Source organism: Alosa alosa, chromosome 1 (assembly GCF_017589495.1).
Source record: "Alosa alosa isolate M-15738 ecotype Scorff River chromosome 1, AALO_Geno_1.1, whole genome shotgun sequence".
Lineage (NCBI taxonomy): Eukaryota > Metazoa > Chordata > Actinopteri > Clupeiformes > Clupeidae > Alosa > Alosa alosa.
In genome coordinates, this window is record NC_063189.1 from 7,039,820 (window position 1) to 7,061,486 (window position 21,667).

The 21,667-nt window shown below is 40.9% G+C and overlaps 1 protein-coding gene across 3 annotated transcripts in view; it reads left to right on the plus strand.

Moving 5' to 3' along the window:
- ugt8 (UDP glycosyltransferase 8) overlaps nucleotides 1-21,667 on the plus strand; it is a 38,104-nt gene that overhangs the window by 10,551 nt on the left and 5,886 nt on the right. For 2 of the 3 annotated variants that reach the window (XM_048255674.1, XM_048255656.1), the window contains 3 exons: nucleotides 8,522-9,348; nucleotides 15,717-15,859; nucleotides 18,456-18,532. In XM_048255674.1, coding sequence (XP_048111631.1) covers nucleotides 8,524-9,348; nucleotides 15,717-15,859; nucleotides 18,456-18,532 — 1,045 coding nt within the window. In that variant the 5' untranslated portion in view covers nucleotides 8,522-8,523. Of the gene's footprint in view, nucleotides 1-3,875; nucleotides 4,037-8,521; nucleotides 9,349-15,716; nucleotides 15,860-18,455; nucleotides 18,533-21,667 lie in introns of those variants that run through there. The other variant, XM_048255665.1, reaches the window with a different exon arrangement.

Sequence of the window (21,667 nt, forward strand, 5' to 3'; positions counted from 1 at the left end):
ACACACACACACACCTATGTCCTTGTTATTATTTAAACTCACAGAGGTGTATAGTGAACTTTTAACATTGGTAAGTGTGTGAGGGGGTCTGTTTTACTGCTGCCACTTATTCTAACGATCTTCTGCTCTTATTATGACCGCCGCACAGCGAAGCGGGTCATATAGGTTTAGTCAGATTTTTTTTTTTTTTTTTTTTTTTTTTTTTCTTTTTTCGCATGCCCAAATTTCCGTCAATGATTCCCGGACACTGAAAGACCGGGTACACGAAACTTGGTGGACATGTAACCCCACATGGATAGCATGGAACCATCGTTTTTCGTTTTGATCTGTAGCCCCTCCGTTGAATTGGACCCCGAAAGGAGGGTAGGGCAGACACAGTTTTCTGTGAATATCTCGAAAACCGTAGGGTTTAGGAGGACCATTTTTTTTTTGTATGTTGATTTCAAGGGGCCATGTCAACCCATTCCATAACCACTCATTTCATGTATAGCGCCACCTAGTTAAACACAAAAAAGTAAAAAAGTGGTGTAATTGAAGGTATCTGTGACCTAACATAGTCAAAACTGCACAAAATTGGAAGTGTAGGATCATTATGACACCCTATGTATGCACGCCAAGTTTTGTGGAATTCCGTTCATGAGGGGCCACACAATAAATTAATTTATGTTACTATACACCAACTGGCCTGTAGGTGGCCGGAGACAGTTTTCTGTGAATATCTCGAGAACCGTAGGGCCTAGGAGGTCCACCTTTTTTTTGTATGTTGGTCTTAAGGGGGCATGTCAACCCATCCCATTACCACTTATTTCATGTATAGCGCCACCTAGTTAAAAATTAAAAAGCAAAAAATGAGGTGTTTTCATCTCAATATCTCTGGCTGACAAGGTCAAAACTGCACGAAATTAAAAGAGTAGGATCATTATGACACCCTCTGAATGCATGCCAAGTTTTGTGTACTTTCGTTCATGGGGGCCTTACAATAAAATAATTTATGTGTACATTTAGTGACGTACACCAACAAGGATTCCCGGGACACTGAAAGACCGGGGTACACAAAACTTGGTGAGCATGTACCCCCACATGGATAGCATGGAACCGTCATTTTTCGTTTTCATCTGCAGCCCCCCCGCTGGACTGGACCCCCCGAAAGGAGGGTAGGGCAGACACAGTTCTCTGTGAATCTTTTATGGTATGTTGGTCTCAAGGGCCCACATCAACCTGGCTCATAATCACTCATTTGTGATTTGCCCCCCCCGTAAAAAAATGAAAATCAGTAGGATTAAAAGAAAGCCAAAATAAATATTCATCATCATCATCATGGCTGCATTTTCAGTATTGGCGAGAAGTAGTCGCTTTGTCCACTAGATGGCGATCGTTGCAGTGAGACGTAATTTTGTTGGAAGTTAAAAGTGGGTTGGAAAAAACAATGGACGCTTCATACAAGGACTGTAATTTACCGCAGCGAACATCTAATAAGGATAGGACGATGTTCACATGAAGTGTAATTCCCATTTCTTCTTGAAGCCGAAAATAAATCTAAGGATGTTTCTCGACATGCTTGGTTTTACTGCAGGCACGTTAATCTTGTAATATCAATAAGGACCTAGGTAATGTTACCGTTAAGCGTTGGTTGAGTGATGGAGGCATTTGATTGATTGCATTTGTACAAAACTATAAATGCGGTTATACCAAGCAAATTGATAGCAGCACTGTTTGTATCTTTCGACTGTCATTTATTGCACGTGCTACAAAATCATTCTGTGCAATGGAAGATTTACCAACGCTACAATCGGTCTGATACAGTTTTGCCTATACATGCGTGAGACTGAGACGCCTGTTTATTTTGTTTTAAGTGCGTGCAGGGTGTGAGAGGGGAATCGATGTGCTTTGATTACAGCTTGGTAGTTGTAGTCTGTGAAATTAAAAAGCACGTGTGTGTGAAGTATCCAAACAATGACACCTTCATTTCATTATGGCTGCTTTAGCAAAACACCTTAAGCTACTGTGTAGTGGGTCCCATTTAGAAGTGGCTACTTCATTCAAGCTTTCCTTGACTCATGGAGCTGCGTGAATGTTATTACAACTTTTCGCCACGATATGACAGTTTAAGTCCGCTTGATACTGTAAGGCGTAAGCCATTGGTTTCAAAGGAGATTTTATTTGTGTCGCCAGCATAGCCTATTGACAATTTATGTTGTCAATAGGCCTACCTTATAATCCTACCTGTAGCTTAGGGAAGCTAACAACTTTCTATTAGGATCTAGTTTGTTAGTTACCGCTTTGTCATAACTCCCTGATGCATTTTGCATTTAGAATAGCCAGAGCGTGTATATCTCAATCGAAAATTAAACAATATCGGTGCCTATGGACTAGGCTGGGTGAACCCAGCCTGATCTGCCCGCTATTTATTTTTTGATTTCTTAAAAAGATTGAGCTTGGTCTGATGAAAGCCAGACTAGCCATGGACCTCAGTTAAACAATGCAAGGGAACATGAATCAGCCTATATTTGCACTAACAATAACGGACAAAAGCTTTTCAACTTTGGGTCCGTTAAAATGTGTATGAACAGTCTAGCGACGCATTTCATCAAGGCCCATTTGGACATGTCAGTTATTTGCACCACTGGTTAGATGTAAAACAGCATTTCGTTTCAGACTAGGCTACTGTTACTTAATTTGTGCATTAACAATAACGTTTCAGACTACTGTTACTTAATTTGTGCATTGACAATAAAGTATTACATGAACTAAAGATGACTAAAATCTTATGTAGAAGAAGAAACATTCACAAAAAATCCATCCATCCAAAAATGACCTTTGTTTTTGATAGCTGTTGAAAACGGCATGGAACTGACAGAGATGTTTTTTGTTTATAAATACATAAAAAATAAATAAATAAATAACATTATGCTGATACCTTTTGCTTTTCCCAAATACAATGTAGCCTACAGGTGTAAGTGACCTTTCATCAATCCAGTTGCAATGGATGAACTGTGATGAACTGCCCTACTTGTGATTGTTTAGAGATTTTAAAGGTTTTATAACAATTCTACATCTTCTTTGGCTATTCTACAATCTATTCACCTTTTCAGCACCAGTAGGGTACTTTCTGTGCAGCCGCACACACACACTCAGGCATGCCAAACAAGCATACACAAAAGTTTCAAGAGTGGGGGATGGAGTAAAATATGGAGACAAATTGAAGTGTGATTTATTTTCGCGGAACGGATGTACAGGACTGAGCGGCGGTCATATTTTGTACCGCTATGCGGTACATCTAGTTCCAGTTGTACTTTGCCCCGGGCAGAAAAAACATACAAGATAGATATTATCAATGATTAGCAAGCCGCCGCCAGGCTTTCTTCTTCACTTTTGCTCGTTCTGATGCCCTGCCACCTGTCCCGCACGACCCCCATTTCCCCACGTTGTCCCTACAGTCCTTGGCTGTTATAAACCCTTTCATAAAGGGCAAAACTCGATTTAAGCATAAGTTATATGTGGTATAAGTGGTGACTTTAAACATATTATAATAGACGCTTTGCTCTGATGTTTTATTGTTAGCCAGAATTACGATAAGTTTTCTTTATTTATTTGTTACCTGAAAGACGATGCGTTCAAACCAGTTCGAAGCATACAACGATTATGGGAAATTAATGTTACCTGAAGTACCGGTAGTTCCTTTTATGTAGTACCTTTTGTGAAGGCTGTAATTGCTAATGACCACTCAACAAGTGGTTGTTGATGGTGTAAACTGTACTTGGCTGCTCTCCTTTGGGAAGGTGGGGTTATTCTGGCTATTGTTTTCTATCGCCTTGTGGAAAAAGGCGTCTTCGCCACGCCCTCCGGGTGACAGCCAGTGTCGCCTTTCTCTCTCCCCCCCTCTGTATTTCTGCTTGAAATCTTCCACTTCTGGCGAAGTCATCATATTGTGTGGATTTACTTCCCGGACATTTAAATAAACTTTTTTTTTCTCCACGGGGGTCGAAGGGTTTCAGTGCTATTCTAGCGCATACACGTCCAGGGACACCTGAGCAAGGTAGGTCGCTCTGCATAGCGTTGCTCATCGAGTATAAGGGCAACAGGTGTGTAGCTACCTTACCTTAATTATCCGGGAATGCCAGTGTGTAGTGAATGCTCTTCGATTAGGTCGTGTTAAAGGTTCACGTTGATGGTTTTATAAATAGTTTTTTTTACAACGTCTTTAAGGGCAAACCAGAAATTTAGATGATTATTGTATAAAATGCGACGATGGCCCACGGCAGTAGTTTAATACGTCTGTTATTCTAAGCCTATTTTGACCTTGCATAAGCGAAACTGGTCATATTAGTAATGGTTGTTAAACAAATCGCTCGATAAGAATGAAATAAATAGCGAAATTATGTTTCTGTCCTCAACTCGTCCCTCTCCAGTCAGCCCGCACTGGTTCTTCAATATTTATGAGCTCGGCTCGGAGCTTGCGAAACAGATACTATGGGCACACAACACAGGGTGTAGGCTATACCTCTCACAAGCAAAGAACAGGGCAGTTTTACTTTAGCACAAATGGTAGGCTACAATTATTTCGTCATACGTAATATCTTCTCAGGTGCCGATGAGTAAATAGAATTAGTTTGGCTAAGTTGTCTGAGATGAGATGAGTTAACTTTAGTTGAGAAGAAAGTTCATCAGGTGATGAGCTCATGTATTCCGTTTTCTTTTTTTAATTAAATAGTTAGCCTTGCATTCTACAACTGTATTAAGCAGAATTATCAAGTTTCAGTCATATGCTAGTGGACAAGTGCATGTGACCATCAGGAACATACCTTGTTGTGAAATGCTCACGCTGATACTCTAATGCAGGGGTGGGCAAACTGCGGCCCGAAGCACTTTCATCCGGCCCGCTGAGCATTTCATTTGGTTATCAGGCTGCTCGTTATTTTTTTCCTGCGATAGAGACAACGTTGGTTAGCTTTATTGCAAACTGCTTTTCACTCTCCTTAGAGAACGTTTACAATGTCAATGTCAAAACATCATGTTAAATAGAGATAACATCATGTTAAACTAAGTTAACTCTTAGTTATCTCCTTTGCAGCAGATCTAACGTGAACATGCGATCCATTTAATTGGGAACGCGTCTGCACTCACGAGAGGGAGAGAGAGCCGCAGGTTCCAGCTGGCTTGTCATTGTTGATAATTGATATCTCCTTCTTATAAGAAAGTTTTAAAAGGAAATCATGAAGGCAGCAGTAGTTCCCACTACTGACCATTTAAAAAGTGTAAGAAGGCCATACCGTAGCAGGCAGAAGATCATTGAGAAATAAACGTGAATTAAAGCGACAGTGCACAATTTATACATTTGTTAAACAGCATAAAATTAGCAGTATTTTTAAGCAATTCATATTTTAAAAAGAAAGATTTTGTCATACTAAATTATAGGCTATAAAAATGTATTTTTTTTTTTTATGTGTGTCGTGGGGTTGTTGTTGTTTTCAAAACCCAGTGTGGCCCTTGAGCCAAAAAGTTTGCCCACCCCTGCTCTAATGCCTCCACTCCTATTCCAATAGGGGACAAGTGTTGGGGTGTGTATGTGTCAGGAACAGCTTGATTGATGTAAAATAGCAGTTTTAGTCTGAAACTAGTGAATTAACTAATAGGGCTTGGAAAAACCACCAACAGCCCAGTTGGCTTTAGAAAAAAATGCTTACATTATTTTGGTTGTCTGTTGGTGACATTGGTACAGTTGGCAAAGTCTTGTGTAAGCGTTGTGGGGAATTTTGTGAGGTTCCCAAACACCTTTATACAAACATGCCTAAACATGCCTAAATTGAGAAATATTTGCAGTGTTGGAACATTGTATGTTTAGACAATAATGGTTTAAGGACAGACTTTAGCAAACCTACAGTAGGTACCATGAGGGTGAAATGAAAAAGTGAAAATGCCAGCATTGCTGTGTCACCAAAGCATACAGTATGTTGTGTATTTGAGAGGTTGTGTGTGTGTGTGTGTTAATGTTACTGCTTCTTTGCATTTGATTGGTAATTTGCACACTTTCATTCCTGTGTTAGGTTAAGTGTGTCTGTGTTGGTTTTTTTTTTTGTTTTGTCTACCCACAAGTCAGTTGCAAATCATCCCTCCCATTACATGTGAAAGGTAACAGGAAGAAAAGTTGCCTGACGAGTTTCTTTGTCATTTGACTCATGGTTGTTTCTGTGTGTAACTGTAGGACCGAGCTCTTGCCTGGGTGTGTTTAAAGCAACACCAAAGAACTTTCCCTCTGTCGCACACACGCCATTGAACTACAGATCCGCTACCCGATCTGGCAAACTTACATAGTGCGGTTATAGCCGATAGTGAATGCAGAATTTCCGTTCACCCTGTTACGAGTTGATGAACCACTGAAACGATTTTGGAAACATTATTTTAAGGTATAAAAAATCTTTGGTGTTGCTTTAAGTAATAACTTAGTGTTGGACCTGCTACGTGGCAGCATGCTGTATATTTTGTCAACAAACGATGTGTGTGTAGGCAATACATCATTGTTCAAATAAAGAGGGAGATTGGAAAGAAGTTGTTGTGAGCTGGGTGCCACAAAGTGAACAAGGAGGTACTGAAATATAGGCCAGGTTCTGTATCAGAGGTCGTCCTCAGTAGCCTCTGGAAGCCACATTCGCAGCCAGTGTTGGCCCAGTGCATCTTTACTGCATAGTGTGTGTGTGTGTATGCAAATCTATAAAATTTAAAAAGCCATGGACTACATTGCTCATTTTCCTAACCCGACATCTGGGTAACGTATCATTCCCATTATTGTCCACCTAAAAATGAAAATGTCTATTTTTCATTTCTCTTTCTCTCTCTCTCTCTCTCTCTCTCTCTCTCTCTCTCTCTTTTCACTTGGTCTCTCTCTCTCTCTCTCTCTTTCACTTGGTCTCTACCTCTTCTCTAATCCAATGCGTACTGCCCTCAACTGTCGTCTCATTCTAATTCACTCTCTCTTCTCTGTTCCTCTCTCTGCTTCTTCTTACACTCTTTATCTTTTCTCTAACCCGCACCAAATTACTCCCTCCTTTTCTACCTCACATTTTCAGTGCTTATGGGTGTAGGGTAACCAAACCCCTCCATTAGTAACCCAAGCAGTGACGTCTCCCACGAAGCAGGCAGTAAACTCTAGGTAGTCAAGGGATACAAAAACTGGTTGGTGCACAATATGGCACATGTTGGATAGTGATCAGGGATCTGGGGCAGAGTGGATTTGTGACTCAGGTGTATATCTGTTGAGCTGTCAGTCATCAATTCCCAGAGCATTTCTGCCAGTGGTCTATATAGACTACCCTGAGCACAGAGAGGTGGACTTATTTTCTTTTGTTGTCAGGATGTTGAATGTTATGCAGAGGGGAATGGTTTGTGCTTGTTTGTGGAGGTGAAATGATATATTGGTAGTAGTCACACTCACACAACTCAGGGATTAATTCCTGCTTTGGTTGTCATGACAACCTATTTAGTAGGCTATGTTATAGCTTGGGACTTTACAAACTCATAATTATAAGTTAGTACACTGTGTATAATAAATTAGAATTGGAAGTACGAGTGATTTCTGGGTGGAAGAAATCATTTCAATAGTATGGCTAAGGAGTGATGTAAGCATTCCTAAATGAAAACGTATTTTTGTGTAAAAATAAACCTCTTGTTTGCAGAAACATTGAAGCATAACATCTGGAAAAAGACACTTAATTTGAGCAGATTCCTATAGATTTCCCAGGACCATTCTAAGGCCTTAAGGCCATACAGCAGTCACTCAGAGGCAGGCGGAGACAGATCCGCCTTGATCTTTGTCCTCCTGATGTGAGCACACACACACACTGAGTAAACACAAGCCCTGTGATGTGTTATTGGGTGTAAATGGCTGTGAATCAGTCACCTATTAAGGCCTGTCCACACAGCCCATGGTAACTTTAATAATAAGTGTAAAAACTTATTTGAAAAAACTTGTTTTATAAATGATATAAACCCTGACAACTAGCCAGAATCCATGAAGGATGTTTCCAAGAGGCTTTCCTTATTGTTGGTTGGGGTGGGCACATATGTTGTAGTTATCATTATGTATCAATGTGAACAGGTTATATAGAAATGGACTATTTACATCCCCTGTCCCACTTCAGATTTTGTCAGTAATGTCTTATTTCATAAGCAGTCGTTTAAGACATTTTTAAGCTAAATATGTGTGTGTCCTTGTCTGTGTGTGTGTGTTGTCACAGTGTGCATGTGTGATTAAAGGTATGTCTGTGTCTTGTGTTTTGCAGTGTTTACTCATGTTTTACCACTCCAGCTTAGAGTTCATATAGAGTTTGTATGTCTGTGTCCAAATGGTTTTACATATATGACATTATTACCTCACTTTGAATTACCTTGTTGTCTATAGTTGAAACCACATTTTGCCTAAATACTGCAATATGAAAAAAACATCTGATGCTCTTCCCTTCCTCTCCACCCTTTGTTGCTCCTCATCTCTTTCTCCCTGTCTGTCTATCTGTCTCTCTCTCTATAGCCATGAAGCCCTCCCCTGCCATTACTTCGCTGCTGCTGCTAGTGTTGTTCAGCTGGTCCTGGGCTGCCAAAATAGTCGTTGTGCCTCCCATCATGTTCGAGAGCCACCTGTACATTTTTAAGACACTGGCCACTGCCCTGCATGCTGACGGTCATGATACAGTCTTCCTAGTGTCCGAGGGCCGAGACGTACCCGAGTCGAAGCACTATCGCTTCCAGCGCTACCCTGGGATTTTCAACAGCTCCACGGCTGATGACTTCCTCCAGTCCAAAGTGCACAACATCTTCTCTGGCCGCCTGACTGCCCTGGAGCTCTTTGATATCCTGGACCACTACTCCCAGAACTGTGATGCAGTGGTGGGCAGCGAGGCCGTGATGGCACAGCTCAAACAGGAGAACTTTGACCTGCTGCTGGTGGACCCCAACGAGATGTGTGGCTTTGTCATCGCACACATCTTGGGTGTGCAGTACGCCGTCTTCAGCACAGGACTTTGGTATCCGGCGGAAGTTGGGGCCCCTGCGCCCCTTAGTTATGTCCCCGAGTTCAACTCACTGTTGACAGACCGCATGACCCTGCTGCAGCGGGTGACCAACACGGCTGTCTACCTGGTGTCTCGCTTCGGAGTCCAGTTCCTGGTGCTGCCCAAGTATGACCGCATCATGAAGAAGTACAACATCCAGCCGGTCGTCAGCATGCACGACCTGGTGCAGGGCAGCCGTCTGTGGATGCTGTGCACTGACATGGCCCTGGAGTTCCCCAGACCTACGCTGCCTCATGTGGTCTATGTCGGGGGCATTCTGACCAAACCACCCAACCATCTTCCTCAGGTGAGCGCCAGGCACATGATTTAGAAACTGACTGTAGCTTTAGTAAATGTTGAATTGACAGGTTTTGGTCAGAAACTGGTTGTGGTCAAATCTTACTGTGGCTGTGCTGACACACTTTGATCATGTTCTTCATTTGTATGCAGACTTTAAAGGAAGTAGTCAGGGGTGGACAAATCCTTATTTTTTCTGCTTGCCCATTGGACAACTGAGCACTCTAATTTGCTTGCCCAGACCTGAAATGTGGGTGCCCAGTGTCAGTATCATAATAAATAGACATTCATGTCTTTACATGAGCTTTTACTAACTGTAAGCCTGCTCTCATATTCCCATTATACGCTGACTTGATGTTTTAAAAAAAAAAAACATATGACATAATTTACTTTGAGTAGGAGAGCCCACTTTGAGGCCACAGAAAGATTACAAAATACATTGATACACAAGGGACGGCTGCTGAGGTGTCCCAATATATTATTTGAATTAATTATTCATATTATTATTAATTAATCATTCATATTATTATATGAATTAATGGACGAGGCAGAGGCTTGTCTGTGTGTGTGTGTTGTCACAGTGTGCATGTGGCAAGAACTTGACAATGCAAAGCAGAGTGGAGTTTCCTCTGCCAAGTGCATGAATTCCGTATATCGGGACACCTTGAATGACGTTATTCCGCTTATCACCCGGTTGCCACTGACATTGTGTGACAATAGAGCGTGAAATATGTAAATTGTGTGAGTCCAGCCTTGTTTTTGGTAGGCAGCTGCTCTCCTCTCTTCCCGGTACAGCGTACTACCACTACATCTTACAGGCCTAGTGATACTCAGTACCAGACCGTACCGGCTTACTTCCGTAACCGTAGAGCACACAAAATGTTAAAAGAAGTTGACTTGTTTGTTGGAGGCTACTACTTTCTTTAGTTACTGACTGTGATAACAGTAGGTAGTTAGCTTGGTTACAGTTGATTCCATTGTGCTTCCAGGTTCAACCGTCGTTTACTGTGGTTGTTACAGTTACCATTCAAAAGATGGTGACTAAACTTTTTTTACCAGATCTACTTCATAGGTGTCCTGTTATACAGAATGAATAGTCACACTACCAGCCAATCAGAACAGAGTATTTCTTCTCTCTGGATGATAAAGTAGCCTAAGGTTAAGGTTAAGGTTTGCCCTCTATATCAGTCTTTTGATCATGGCCTGGCCATTTGTCATGGCCTGCTACTACTATCCACATACAAACACACACACAGTATCATTGTTTTGCATTGAACTCACAGTTGATTTTCATAAGTAATTATGCTTTGTATGGTGGGATAGGGAATCCCCAGTAGTACGTCACGTGAGGTGCAGGTGCGAATGTCTTGCATATTTTTTACTGTCTGTATTTACAACATTATTCGGTAACAGGGTAAAAACTCTTGAAAGTTGTGGCTTGACTTTTGTTCCTCCTCTTCTTTTTTGATTGAATATTGACAGAAGTAACCACAGTAAAAGGTCTGATTGTCTGAGACAGAATTTACAATTTCTAATTGTTTGAAGCATATTCAGAGTTTCTCTTGGAATATTCATCATGTTTCACGATTTTAGCCTCACACCAGTTAGCCTATAAGTTCCTTTTAGATATAGGTTAGCAATAGGCTAATAGGCTAACACACTTCCAGTGAATTATGCTAAGCTAGGCTAACAGTGTCAAACTGGGTTATTGCACACACAGAGAAGAGAAGGATAAGTATCCTTGGATCTACCTACCTACAGATCATCAATTCATGTGTAATAAGAAGTGCTTGTTACAATACTTTGCCAAAGCAGCCTCTAGGTTAGGGTTAGGGCAAGGGCACTTATTACACATACTAATGATCTGTAGGTACACAAAAATACATTATGTATGGACAACATAAGTATGTGATATTACATATTGTTCCATAGGTTGTTACACTGTACTTCATTATGTAGATACACTGGAACGAGGACCTCGAGAAATAAAGACAGTATCCTCTTATCTTACTCAAATAAGCTAATTTCCCCAACATTCCAGGAAACTCTTTTGACTACTTTTCCAAGCATAATTTGAATGAAGTGGTCTGCAACTGGTCACGATGCCTGTCTGTGTGATGAGTTTTTCTTTATATTTAGCACCTAATAGCCTACAGTATATTTATTGTGGGAAAAATACTGTCCTTTATAATGTGCTTTGTTGAAGTTGTAGCGGTGCAGTCTTTGGAAGCAGACAAGGTGGCTACCTTCAATCTGTGTTTAAATGGAAAATCAGCCCCTGGAGCTCTTTGGAAAGTCAGCCATTTGTGTGCACTGACCTAGAGACCAACTGAAGTTTTTGCTGCCTTAGGCTGAGGCTGGTTGAGTGGTTCAGCTCCGTTTGACCTCCACATGTCGGTGTGTGAGGTCAGGCAGGCAGGCTGGGGAAGAGGAGATGGGAGAGCCAAAGGATGTAAGGGAGAGGGAGACAAGGAGACATTCTGAGGGAGGCAGCAATGTCATACGTCAGCACACTCCCAACTCTACATTGCTAGCCCACACCAGTGAACGAGACGCTACTCACATGAAAAGAGTACACTAGTAGAGTTGCACTGTGTTTGGTAGAGTATAGACCCTTTCAACAATAAAAACAAAAACAATGCTTGAACGTTCTATTTGGTTCCCAATCTACTTCCTCTGCATTAAGATAACATGGAATGTTAAAACGGAAGCCTTGTGGGGCCAACCAGAGCCATATAGAGTGTCCCAGTGACGCCACTTCCGTTTGCCTCCATGGGACCTATCTTTCAAAACATTTTGAACGCCAGTCTATGGCGAAAAAAGAAATTATTTTCTGGTCCCGGTTGACTTGTGCCTTGAATTACCCATATGATGTTTGTCAATTTTAAAGACAAATTTTCATGTAAAGACATTTGCAGTTTGTTTCGTAACTATTGAATTACAACATTGTGAAAGATCGTAATTCCAACAACTACAAACCCATCAGTCGCGCTAGTGACGTTAGCTCATTCACAGCCACACTAGATTGTACAAGCATACCAGCAACAGGTCTTAATTGGGCTTTCCTTGCCGATGAAAATACCATGAGTCAGAGGATTAAACACATCAGGTAAGTTGTATTCGTCCATAGACTGTACATAAGATACTGTTAAGTGACATAACAATATTACTGTGCTGATGCTAACAGCTGCAGCTCCCTCAAATCTATATAGGTTCTCATGCATATTAGGCTAGCTTTTGCCAATGAAAGTGAATGCAACATAAAAAAAAACAGTAGGCTAACTGCTCCTAACTGAAGAAACGTTTACGTTACTGTAAGGAAATTATTATTATCATTGTATAACCATTTGTGTAAGCATAAATATTGTTGTGCTGAGTTCTAAGAACAGAGAGTTCAAGTTAAATGTTTTTGTGCTGAGCTCTAAGAACAGAGAGAACAAGTTAAGTGTGCACCCAGACAGACAGGAACTGTACCCTGTCTGTGTGTGGGTGAGATACTGTAAGAGTATGTCACAATGAAGTGCATCTGTACAATAAAAGACACAGCTTTTGGGCTGCAGAGTCAGAGACTGATGGTGTGAGGAATTCTTCCTTACATTAGCAGGCTCTCCTCTTGGTTCCAGAGTTTGTGGGCAAAGCCATACTACGTGTTGTGGTTCTTGTATATATATGTTGGGGTTAAATTCCCTGACAGTTACCAACAATGTTAACAACAAACTCAGCTTCACTGCTGCAAACATAGTTGGCTATATGCTTCATTGTATAACGAAACCAGCTAGCCTTGTGATAACAAAATCTTTTTACCTTTTGTTTAGTCCACTGAAAGTTATCCACATATCAAACGATTAAATACACAGTTATGGAGGAATTTGGGGAAGTTTTTTTGGGGGAAGCAGTTGCACTAAATCCCACTTTTGCTGCCTTTAAGCCACTTAAATCCATAGCCTAGATGAGCATTGCGCATACTTTACAACTTGACGTGATGGTGAAGCTAAATGCCCAAGAAACGTCACGTCATAAAAGTTGTAAAAACTTAACGACAGCTTGTTCGTGGTGGTGTAGTGCTGCCTAATTGAAATGGGATAGGCAAGGGTTATCTTATATTCGGCTATTACGTGTGGCACAATTTAATGGGCTTTTTTATCTTTTAATTTATTTGACAAGGAACTGATAAAGACTGAGCAGCAGAAAAGTCATAGTCGATACATAAATCGTTTATTATAATTACTATTAACTATTTGAGGCTTCCATTAGCTGCCATTGTTGAAAAAAAATGGAACATTAGTGTAGATGTTTGAAATGTTAAGCTACAAGCCTGTCCATTGGTTGTTGCTGTATTTAGAATTCAGCATGAGCTTTAGGTCATTTTGGAGTGTGTGTGACCCAACACAAAGCCGCCGTTATCTGCTGTGCGTGTGTGTAAGTGTGAAGATCAATTGGCTGAATGGGAGTGTGGGGGATTCAGGGCCCGGGGTTGCGATTTTGGAATACCAGCCCCCAAAAAGGGGCATTGTGCATGCTGAAGGCATTATGCAGTGTGTGTGCTGGTGCAGTGTGTGTGTGTGTAAATGTGCCCATTGTTGAGTGTTAACCATGGACACTGGGTGCTGTGTGTCAGGTCACCATTCAGTGCCAGGGGAAAGATGGCAATTGGTCTGCAGCTGGATCCTCTCAAATGCAGCAGAGTTGATATGTTCTTCCTTAATGCTAACATGCTAATAAAACTGAAAAAAGTAATTAAATAATAGACATGAAAGCCAATGAAAACAGCATACTAACTCGATAATAAAGTTGTAACAACCTCAGTAACTAATCTAAAATCCTAGGGTACAGTCTATCTCTTTGACCACTAACATGAACACTTACTCTACATACATGCTAGAAGGACTTCTATACTAAAACACTCTCACTGTCATCTTCTTGCTCTCTACAAGGAACAATTAACTAGAAACAACTGACTTTCTGGCCATAGACTGTTTTGTAGACATAGACTTAGTGGAATAGTGTGCTACTGCTAATACAGCTGTTTAAACGAACCAATTACAATTATGTGAGGGACTGGTATGGCCATACACAGTCTGGCTGCAGTATCACTTTGCTTCTGAAATGTTAACCAGCTGGGAGCTCTAGATAAGGCCATCAGCCGTATTACTTTCACGTATCTGGTTACGACAGACAGGATTCTATCCCTATTGTTGAACCAGAGAGGGTTAAAGCGGAGTAATCAAGGATCTTTGGTTGAACTCTTGTGGAGCTCCTGGTATTTTGGGAAGCTTCTGTGATCCACTAATGACCCATTTCTGGTTTTAGAGGAAGCAGGACTGGTGTGTTGTAGTCGTATGGTATAAAACATGATTGGTGTGTTATCTAAAAGATGATTAAGTGCGAGAACTCACATTCCACCTCAGATACAGACAAACAATTTTTCTGTTGGTCTGAGTGACAAGCATAAGGCACAAGACATTTACAACCACTGCACTTTAGTCAACCACACCATAGTTTATTATATATATATATATATATATATATATATATATATATATATATATATTTTTTTTTTTTTTTTTTTTTTTTTTTTTTTACTGAGTGTCTGTTTGTCTCTGGGAGTGTTAATGCACAATGGTTAAAGCGGTTTGAGTCTTTGATCAGTTCCATTGCACATACATCTGTCAACCCCACCAGCTGTTTATATGGTGGGAGTTAGGAACAGTTGCTTGGCCAAAGTTCAGGGCTAAACAAGCTAGGCCTTTTAAGAGGAGTGTTGTAGTTGAGATAGTCATGTGGAAAGTACACTGTAATATGGAGTATTGATTTGAAAGTAAGCTGTTTTATTATTTGTTTACACATCAATTCTCACATTTTGGTATATTGATATCCACACCAAGATGGAAGGTGTGATTAACCAGGGATCATGCTGTTGTAGTGTTAAACAGATGTTAACGGCCTGTTTTCGAAGATACAATACTTGGTCAACAAGTACAACAAACTATAAAAAGCATGATTTCCTTCGTCATGTCTTGCCAAAACTGGCCAAACCACTAGCATGTACAGTATGCTTTGGTTGTGTTTTAAAAAATGTAACAGGACATTCAGATATAATAGATTACATTTTCATTTTCATATAGGATCCTGTAACTAAACACAATATAACACCTTATTGTTCCCCAGTCACACATGGCTTGACCTTTTTGAAATGCCTCAAATTAAATATGTATTAAAATAATATGAAAAAAATTGCCGGGGTAAAATAACGTATAATAAAATAATAATAATAAAAACTGTGATTCATAAAATAAAACTCTAAATTGAAAATGGAAAAGAAAAAAAAATGCTTTCAATATAAATGTGTCACTAATGTGCATGTGTGTATGCTTGCAGGAGTTTGATGACTGGGTGAAGGATACAGATAAAAATGGCTTTGTGGTGGTGTCATTTGGTGCGGGGGTGAAGTACCTGTCCGACGACATCGCTCACAAACTGGCTGGTGCGTTGGCACGACTGCCCCAGAAAGTCATATGGAGGTAAAATAAACATGGCACATGGTAGACTTTATGATCTCAGCTCTACTGAAACAGTACTCCCCTCATACAGTGCAGTCTTCACTCAGTCCGTAGTTAAGATCTTTTTGTGAGAGGGAAGTTCAACCAAGCAGTGGTATAACTGCAAGTCAGTCAGTCTTTGACAAGGCATACTGACTTTCATGACTAAGTAAGGTCATGCCAAGCTTATTAGTGTGTTTTCTGGTGATCATTTATTTGAGTTAACGGACAGGTTTGTTAACCTGACCCTAGCCAGATGAATTTCGCTCCGCCTAGCTTCACTCATCCATCTGGAACCGATCCATTGAAGTGTTGCTTCAGAAGGCTGGGCCTAATCAAAAAATGCTTGCATATGATTGAATAAGCCACTTGTCCGTCATCTACTGACGTGCTACTTCAACCACTCACATCGAAGCCAACTCGTGACGCTAATAACAGTCTCAGAGTCGCTTCTACGCTATGTCACATCTATGAAACTCCCGCCCTGCGTCCTGATTGGCTGTACCATAAAATCGGTTGCAGAAATCACTCTCAATGGAAGAGGTCCCAGATGGATGTGAGTGAAGCTAGGCGGAGCTAAGCGGAACGAAATTCATCTGGCTAGGGTCAGGTTACAGGTTTGTGCCCTTTCATATTTATCCATCTTCTGTTTGGTGAGTAGGTTGGTGGTTTTGTGTGTGGTGTGTGTGTGTGTGTGTGTGTGTGTGTGAGAGAGAGAGAGAGACAGTGAGTCTTAATGTGTATGTGTGTATTTGGAGCAGGCTCCAGAGCTAAACATGCCTTACACAGCATTTTGTGTAACATGTATTTTTGTTACACAACACTATTACAAAACTACTAAGACTCGCTCTGTCTGTCTCTCTCTCTCTCTCCCCCTCTCTCACACACACACACACACATACACACACACACACACACATAAAGAGCGTAATTGGATATTTCACCTGCTGGCTGGCTTGTGGTTTCTTAGTAACAGTGCTTTGTTTGTCATTAGGTGATCACATGCCTCCCCCCTCACACATAGGCCTACATACAGACAAGGTGAAACCAAAAACAAAACCAAAAACAGACACACACACACAGTAGCTGTCCCCAGGAAAGTTCATGAGAGTGGATAACGGAGCCTGCTGTGGACAGTCCAGTAGCTCATTGGGCGTCTCTTTGCTGTGTAGTGACCACCTCATCCAGAGGACATCTGTCGTAATGGACAGCTGTACATCTGAGCTAGTGGCATCAAAGTGCTTAGTCAGCCTGTATGACCCTATGCAAATGCCACTAGAGGCAGGTGTAGACCCTATGTAGACCCTATGCAAATGCCACTAGAGGCAGGTGTTATTTAGCATACATATGCTAAATGTATAGTTATGTCATGTTAAAACACTAGTTGCAATTTTATAACCAAATAATATAATGTGCACTCAGTTCTTTAATCTCTCAGTAAAATAAGCTGTGGATATCATTCATCCCTTTCACATACATCAGGTAAATAATGTAAAAACAAAAAAGGACAGATAACACATTTTCACTCACACACACTCAGTTTTACCTACAGTACCGATAAAGTAATAGGTGTGTATTCCTGACTGTATTTAACCTGCACTGGCACTCCTAGGGTGTCTGCCACTTCATATCCTGATGTTACAAGTTAGGGCAGTCTATGCAACTTCAGCTAGATAACTAATAATAATCCCATGCAAATGCAACTCTGTTTAGGTTATTTATAGGTCATTTAACTGTTTAAGGTTGTGAGTTTAGTTAGCTAGCATAGCAACCAGGAAACAGTAAGCTGAAGCAGAGTCCACTAATAAAAGGCAACCTTTAAAGTGATCACAACTAATTGGGGATTGTTTTAAATAGACACTAGACAATCCTTAGAAAAATAACATGACAGAACAGCACTAAGGCAACAGAACAGGACTAAGGCAGATTGGGCTCACTCTATCCCCTCTGCCCCTTGCTGTTAGATCGGTGTGGTTGCCAGGTCGCAAGGGAATCAATTTTCAACAAAATGCACAGCATTCTCTACTGTATGTTGGAGTTTAACATCAATGTTTATTTTCTGCAGTTTTATGTGAAATTTATGTCATTAACAAATTAAACATGCTGTATTGTAAATTGTTAATTTAGCATTGAATTCCATGATTGTGGTAATACAAAGTATATAGGGCCTAAGTCATTGTTTACCCATCATGCTATCAAATAGAATCTGGTTTGGTGGTAAATGGGTGGATTGCTGTGCATGGTATTTGGTAAATGAGCTGAATTAAGTTTTATGAATGTGTGCATGTGTGTGTGTGTCTGTAGCAGCAATCATCAGCTTTCTATGCTGCAGTTAAGTGAATGTGTGTGAACTGTCCCTTTGAGTTGTTGTGTGTGAATCTGGTCTTTGTTTGAGAGGCCTGATCTGTGTTGTCTGATAAAGTGAGTTGTTCTTCCCTGCTGCTCAGTCAGCAGCACAAGCTCATGAGGACAGACACCCATGTGACAGACACATGCTTGTGATACCACGTGTGAAGAGAAGAAACATCTGATGAAATGGTCTCCACTCTCTCTCTCTGTCCCTCCTGGCCTTGCTCAGGTTCTCTGGAGTACCTCCCAGCAATTTGGGGAACAACACAAAACTTGTGGACTGGATGCCACAGAATGATTTGCTAGGTAAGTGTACACACAGTATACAGACATTCACACACTCTTCACATACACACACACACACACACACACACACACTCTAGCACTGCTTGTTGAATGCTAATTATAGCACTAGCCTGTACAATCCTACTTAAACGTTACATACTAAAATAGAAAATAAAATAGGAAAATGGGATGTTTCGGACGGCTTTGTCTAATGTGTGTGTGTGTGTGTGACAGGAAGAGAGAGGCCTTCACATTCTCTTTCTCTCTCTGCCCCTCTCCTTACCAACAATATGAGTCTTGTTTGAGAGAACACAAGGCTTGCCCTCTCTCTGAATCTCCTGTGGACCCCAGTTCTGTGTCAGTGTGGCTTAAGGTCAACCTCCTCCCCCCATCAAGCCATGAGCCCCATTACACTGTCTTCCTGTCATTGTGCAGCTTTGTTCCTCTCTTTACCTCCATCTCAGTGCAGTCCTCAGTAGGGTTGGGCGATGTCCCCTTAATTGGCTTTTGACGATGCGTAGAGTAAAACATTGTGATGGACGATGATATTGTCAGGGGGGGGCTTAAGGGTGAGTATAGTCAACATTAATTACCATACGTCTATACAGAAGAAAATGTATAATTTTCAACATAAAATGACATAGCCTACAGTTACACAGCATATTATATGGCCTAATAAACGCAACACATCTCATACCACGTTATTACCGGCCATGCCGACTATGAGCAGGGGCAGCAGAGCGGAAGTAAGAGGCTGCGATCGCACAGTTCCGGCTACTGGAGGCAGGACGCAGCAAACAACCTTTACAATTAACGAATCGCGATTACCACTCCGCTGTTGTCTGGGGCTTTAGCCAAATGCACAAAATACAAGCCTTACAGTGAAAGACCGCTCTTCTGACCCCAGAACTCTAACTGAAGAAATGGTTTCTTTTAACACTGTGGAGAAGAGTGCATTTGGCGCTTAAGTGCTGTAGGCTGTAGCCTCAGGAAAATATTAGAGCTAGACCTATTATGTGAAAATCAGCAAAAAATCCCTCTAGTCGTAACAATAGCCTTATAATATTTCATTAAGATTATTTTCTGCTAAAACATTAAATATTTTAAGTTCAATGTACAGTGTGATACAAACAAAGACAATAACAATGTCACCATCAGGAATTATTTGAATAAGACTGTAGTTTCACATAGATAAATCCTTCATTTTTGCACTTTCTGGCTGACAGATTTTAAAGTACCCTGCATCGTTCTTGAATTTCCCCTTGAGGATCAATAAAGTATCTATCTATCTATCTATCTATCTATATGCATCAGTTCTAGGCTCAATTTAATTTCCAGGGAAACGTTTTTATGTTTTAGCCTAAGTTAAAGCAGGGCAGTGTTTCCCATACATTGACTTATCTGTGGCGGGGCGCCACAAAATAAAAATCGGCCGCCACAGATTTATATTCTATGTTTAATTTAATTTAATTTTTAAAAATTTAAATTAAATATAAGGTCAAATCCTTGCATTGCCATTGAGTTGCGCTTTTTACGCACGCAGCCTTTCCTTGCCCCGCCCCGCTCTCTCTCGTAGCCCGCTGCCACTCCTCTGCATGTGCATTTAACAAAATATTCACAATTGTTGAAGGATTGTTGTTGCCACATAGAAGCATTGCATAGAACAGGGGTTCCCAAACCTTTCCACGACAAGGCCCCCCAAATACCACTAGGTTCTGGCCAAGGACCCCCTTAATGTGTTATTAAACTTGAATTTCCTCTTTCTTGAATTTCCCCTTGAGGATCAATAAAGTATCTATCTATCTATCTATCTAAACCCATCGACAATACTACGGCAAATGTAAAAATACATTAAGCTAATCCTAATAATTATTTTAGCCACAAGCACTTCGCGATGGAGCATACAGTGTGTAAAAATTGTATTTGGGGCTTTCTGCTATATGAGAGCTATCACTCTACTATTATTCCCAGTCATTATCATGGGAAATATAATGTTCAGATATGCCTCACATTATTATAATGGCATTGTATAACAACACTCATAGTAATAGGTATATTTTAAATTTTCTAAATGTATTTATTTTTTGCTTTTATGTTTCCTTCCAACTTGCTGAGGCCCCCCTGGCACCCCCTCGCGGCCCCCACTTTGAAAACCACTGGCATAGAAGACGTCTGGCTAAATTGCTATTAAATCCGCTTAGCATCGTGACCATGCTGCGCAAATTTGTTCAAAGCTGCTGCATCGAAGTGAACTCTGCTAAGGTCTTATCACAACATAGTAGGCATAGTAGGCTACATTGAAGAGACTAAACTAAGTTAAGTTATGAAATCAAGCAGTATCTCAAAGTTAACGTTAGAATACTGTTTGGATGTCGAATTTAGCATGCTTAGCCTACTTACAGCTGCTTGTCAATTTCGTTGAAGGGTTCATTTTATTGACTCTGACACTGAATGTTTGCAAAATCCCGATGTAAATGGAAAAGTGTTTTCCAAAATTCAAAAGTGCTTGTCCCAAGGAGAAGTTCGAACCTTTATTTTAACTATGTAGAAAACGTTATGAATTGCATCCACACATCAGCAGCCTTTCAACTGTGTTACAATTGCAAGGGTTCCCTCAAACGTCTTAAAGTGACAGGCACTCAATTAGACCTATACACTACCAAGACGATCTTAATCCCCCCCTCCCCGCCACAAATTGAATCCAATTCTGTGGGAAACACTGCAGGGTCTATAGAATTAGTGCATGCCTGGCTTGTGGGGGTGTGGCATCACAATGGTTGCTTCCCATCGTGATGTCGGGTCAACCACCTTGATGGACATTGTCTGTAGGCCCAACCGTAGCCCTCAGTGATCCTCATATCGGCCCAACCGTAGCCCTCAGTGATCCTCATATCACCCAACCGTAGCCCTCAGTGATCCTCATATCACCCAACCGTAGCCCTCAGTGATCCTCGTATCTCCCCAACCGTAGCCCTCAGTGATTCTCATCTCCTTCGTTTTGCTTGCCTCTAGTTCCTTTGTCAGTCCATCTTGATTGCTTCTGTGCCTGACACATGCATTTTTCTCAAATTGCCGCAGTTAGACCATTTTATAGATGATGTAATTACGTTCGCGAAATAGCAGGTAAATTGTCATTCCGCTGTTAATGTTGAAATT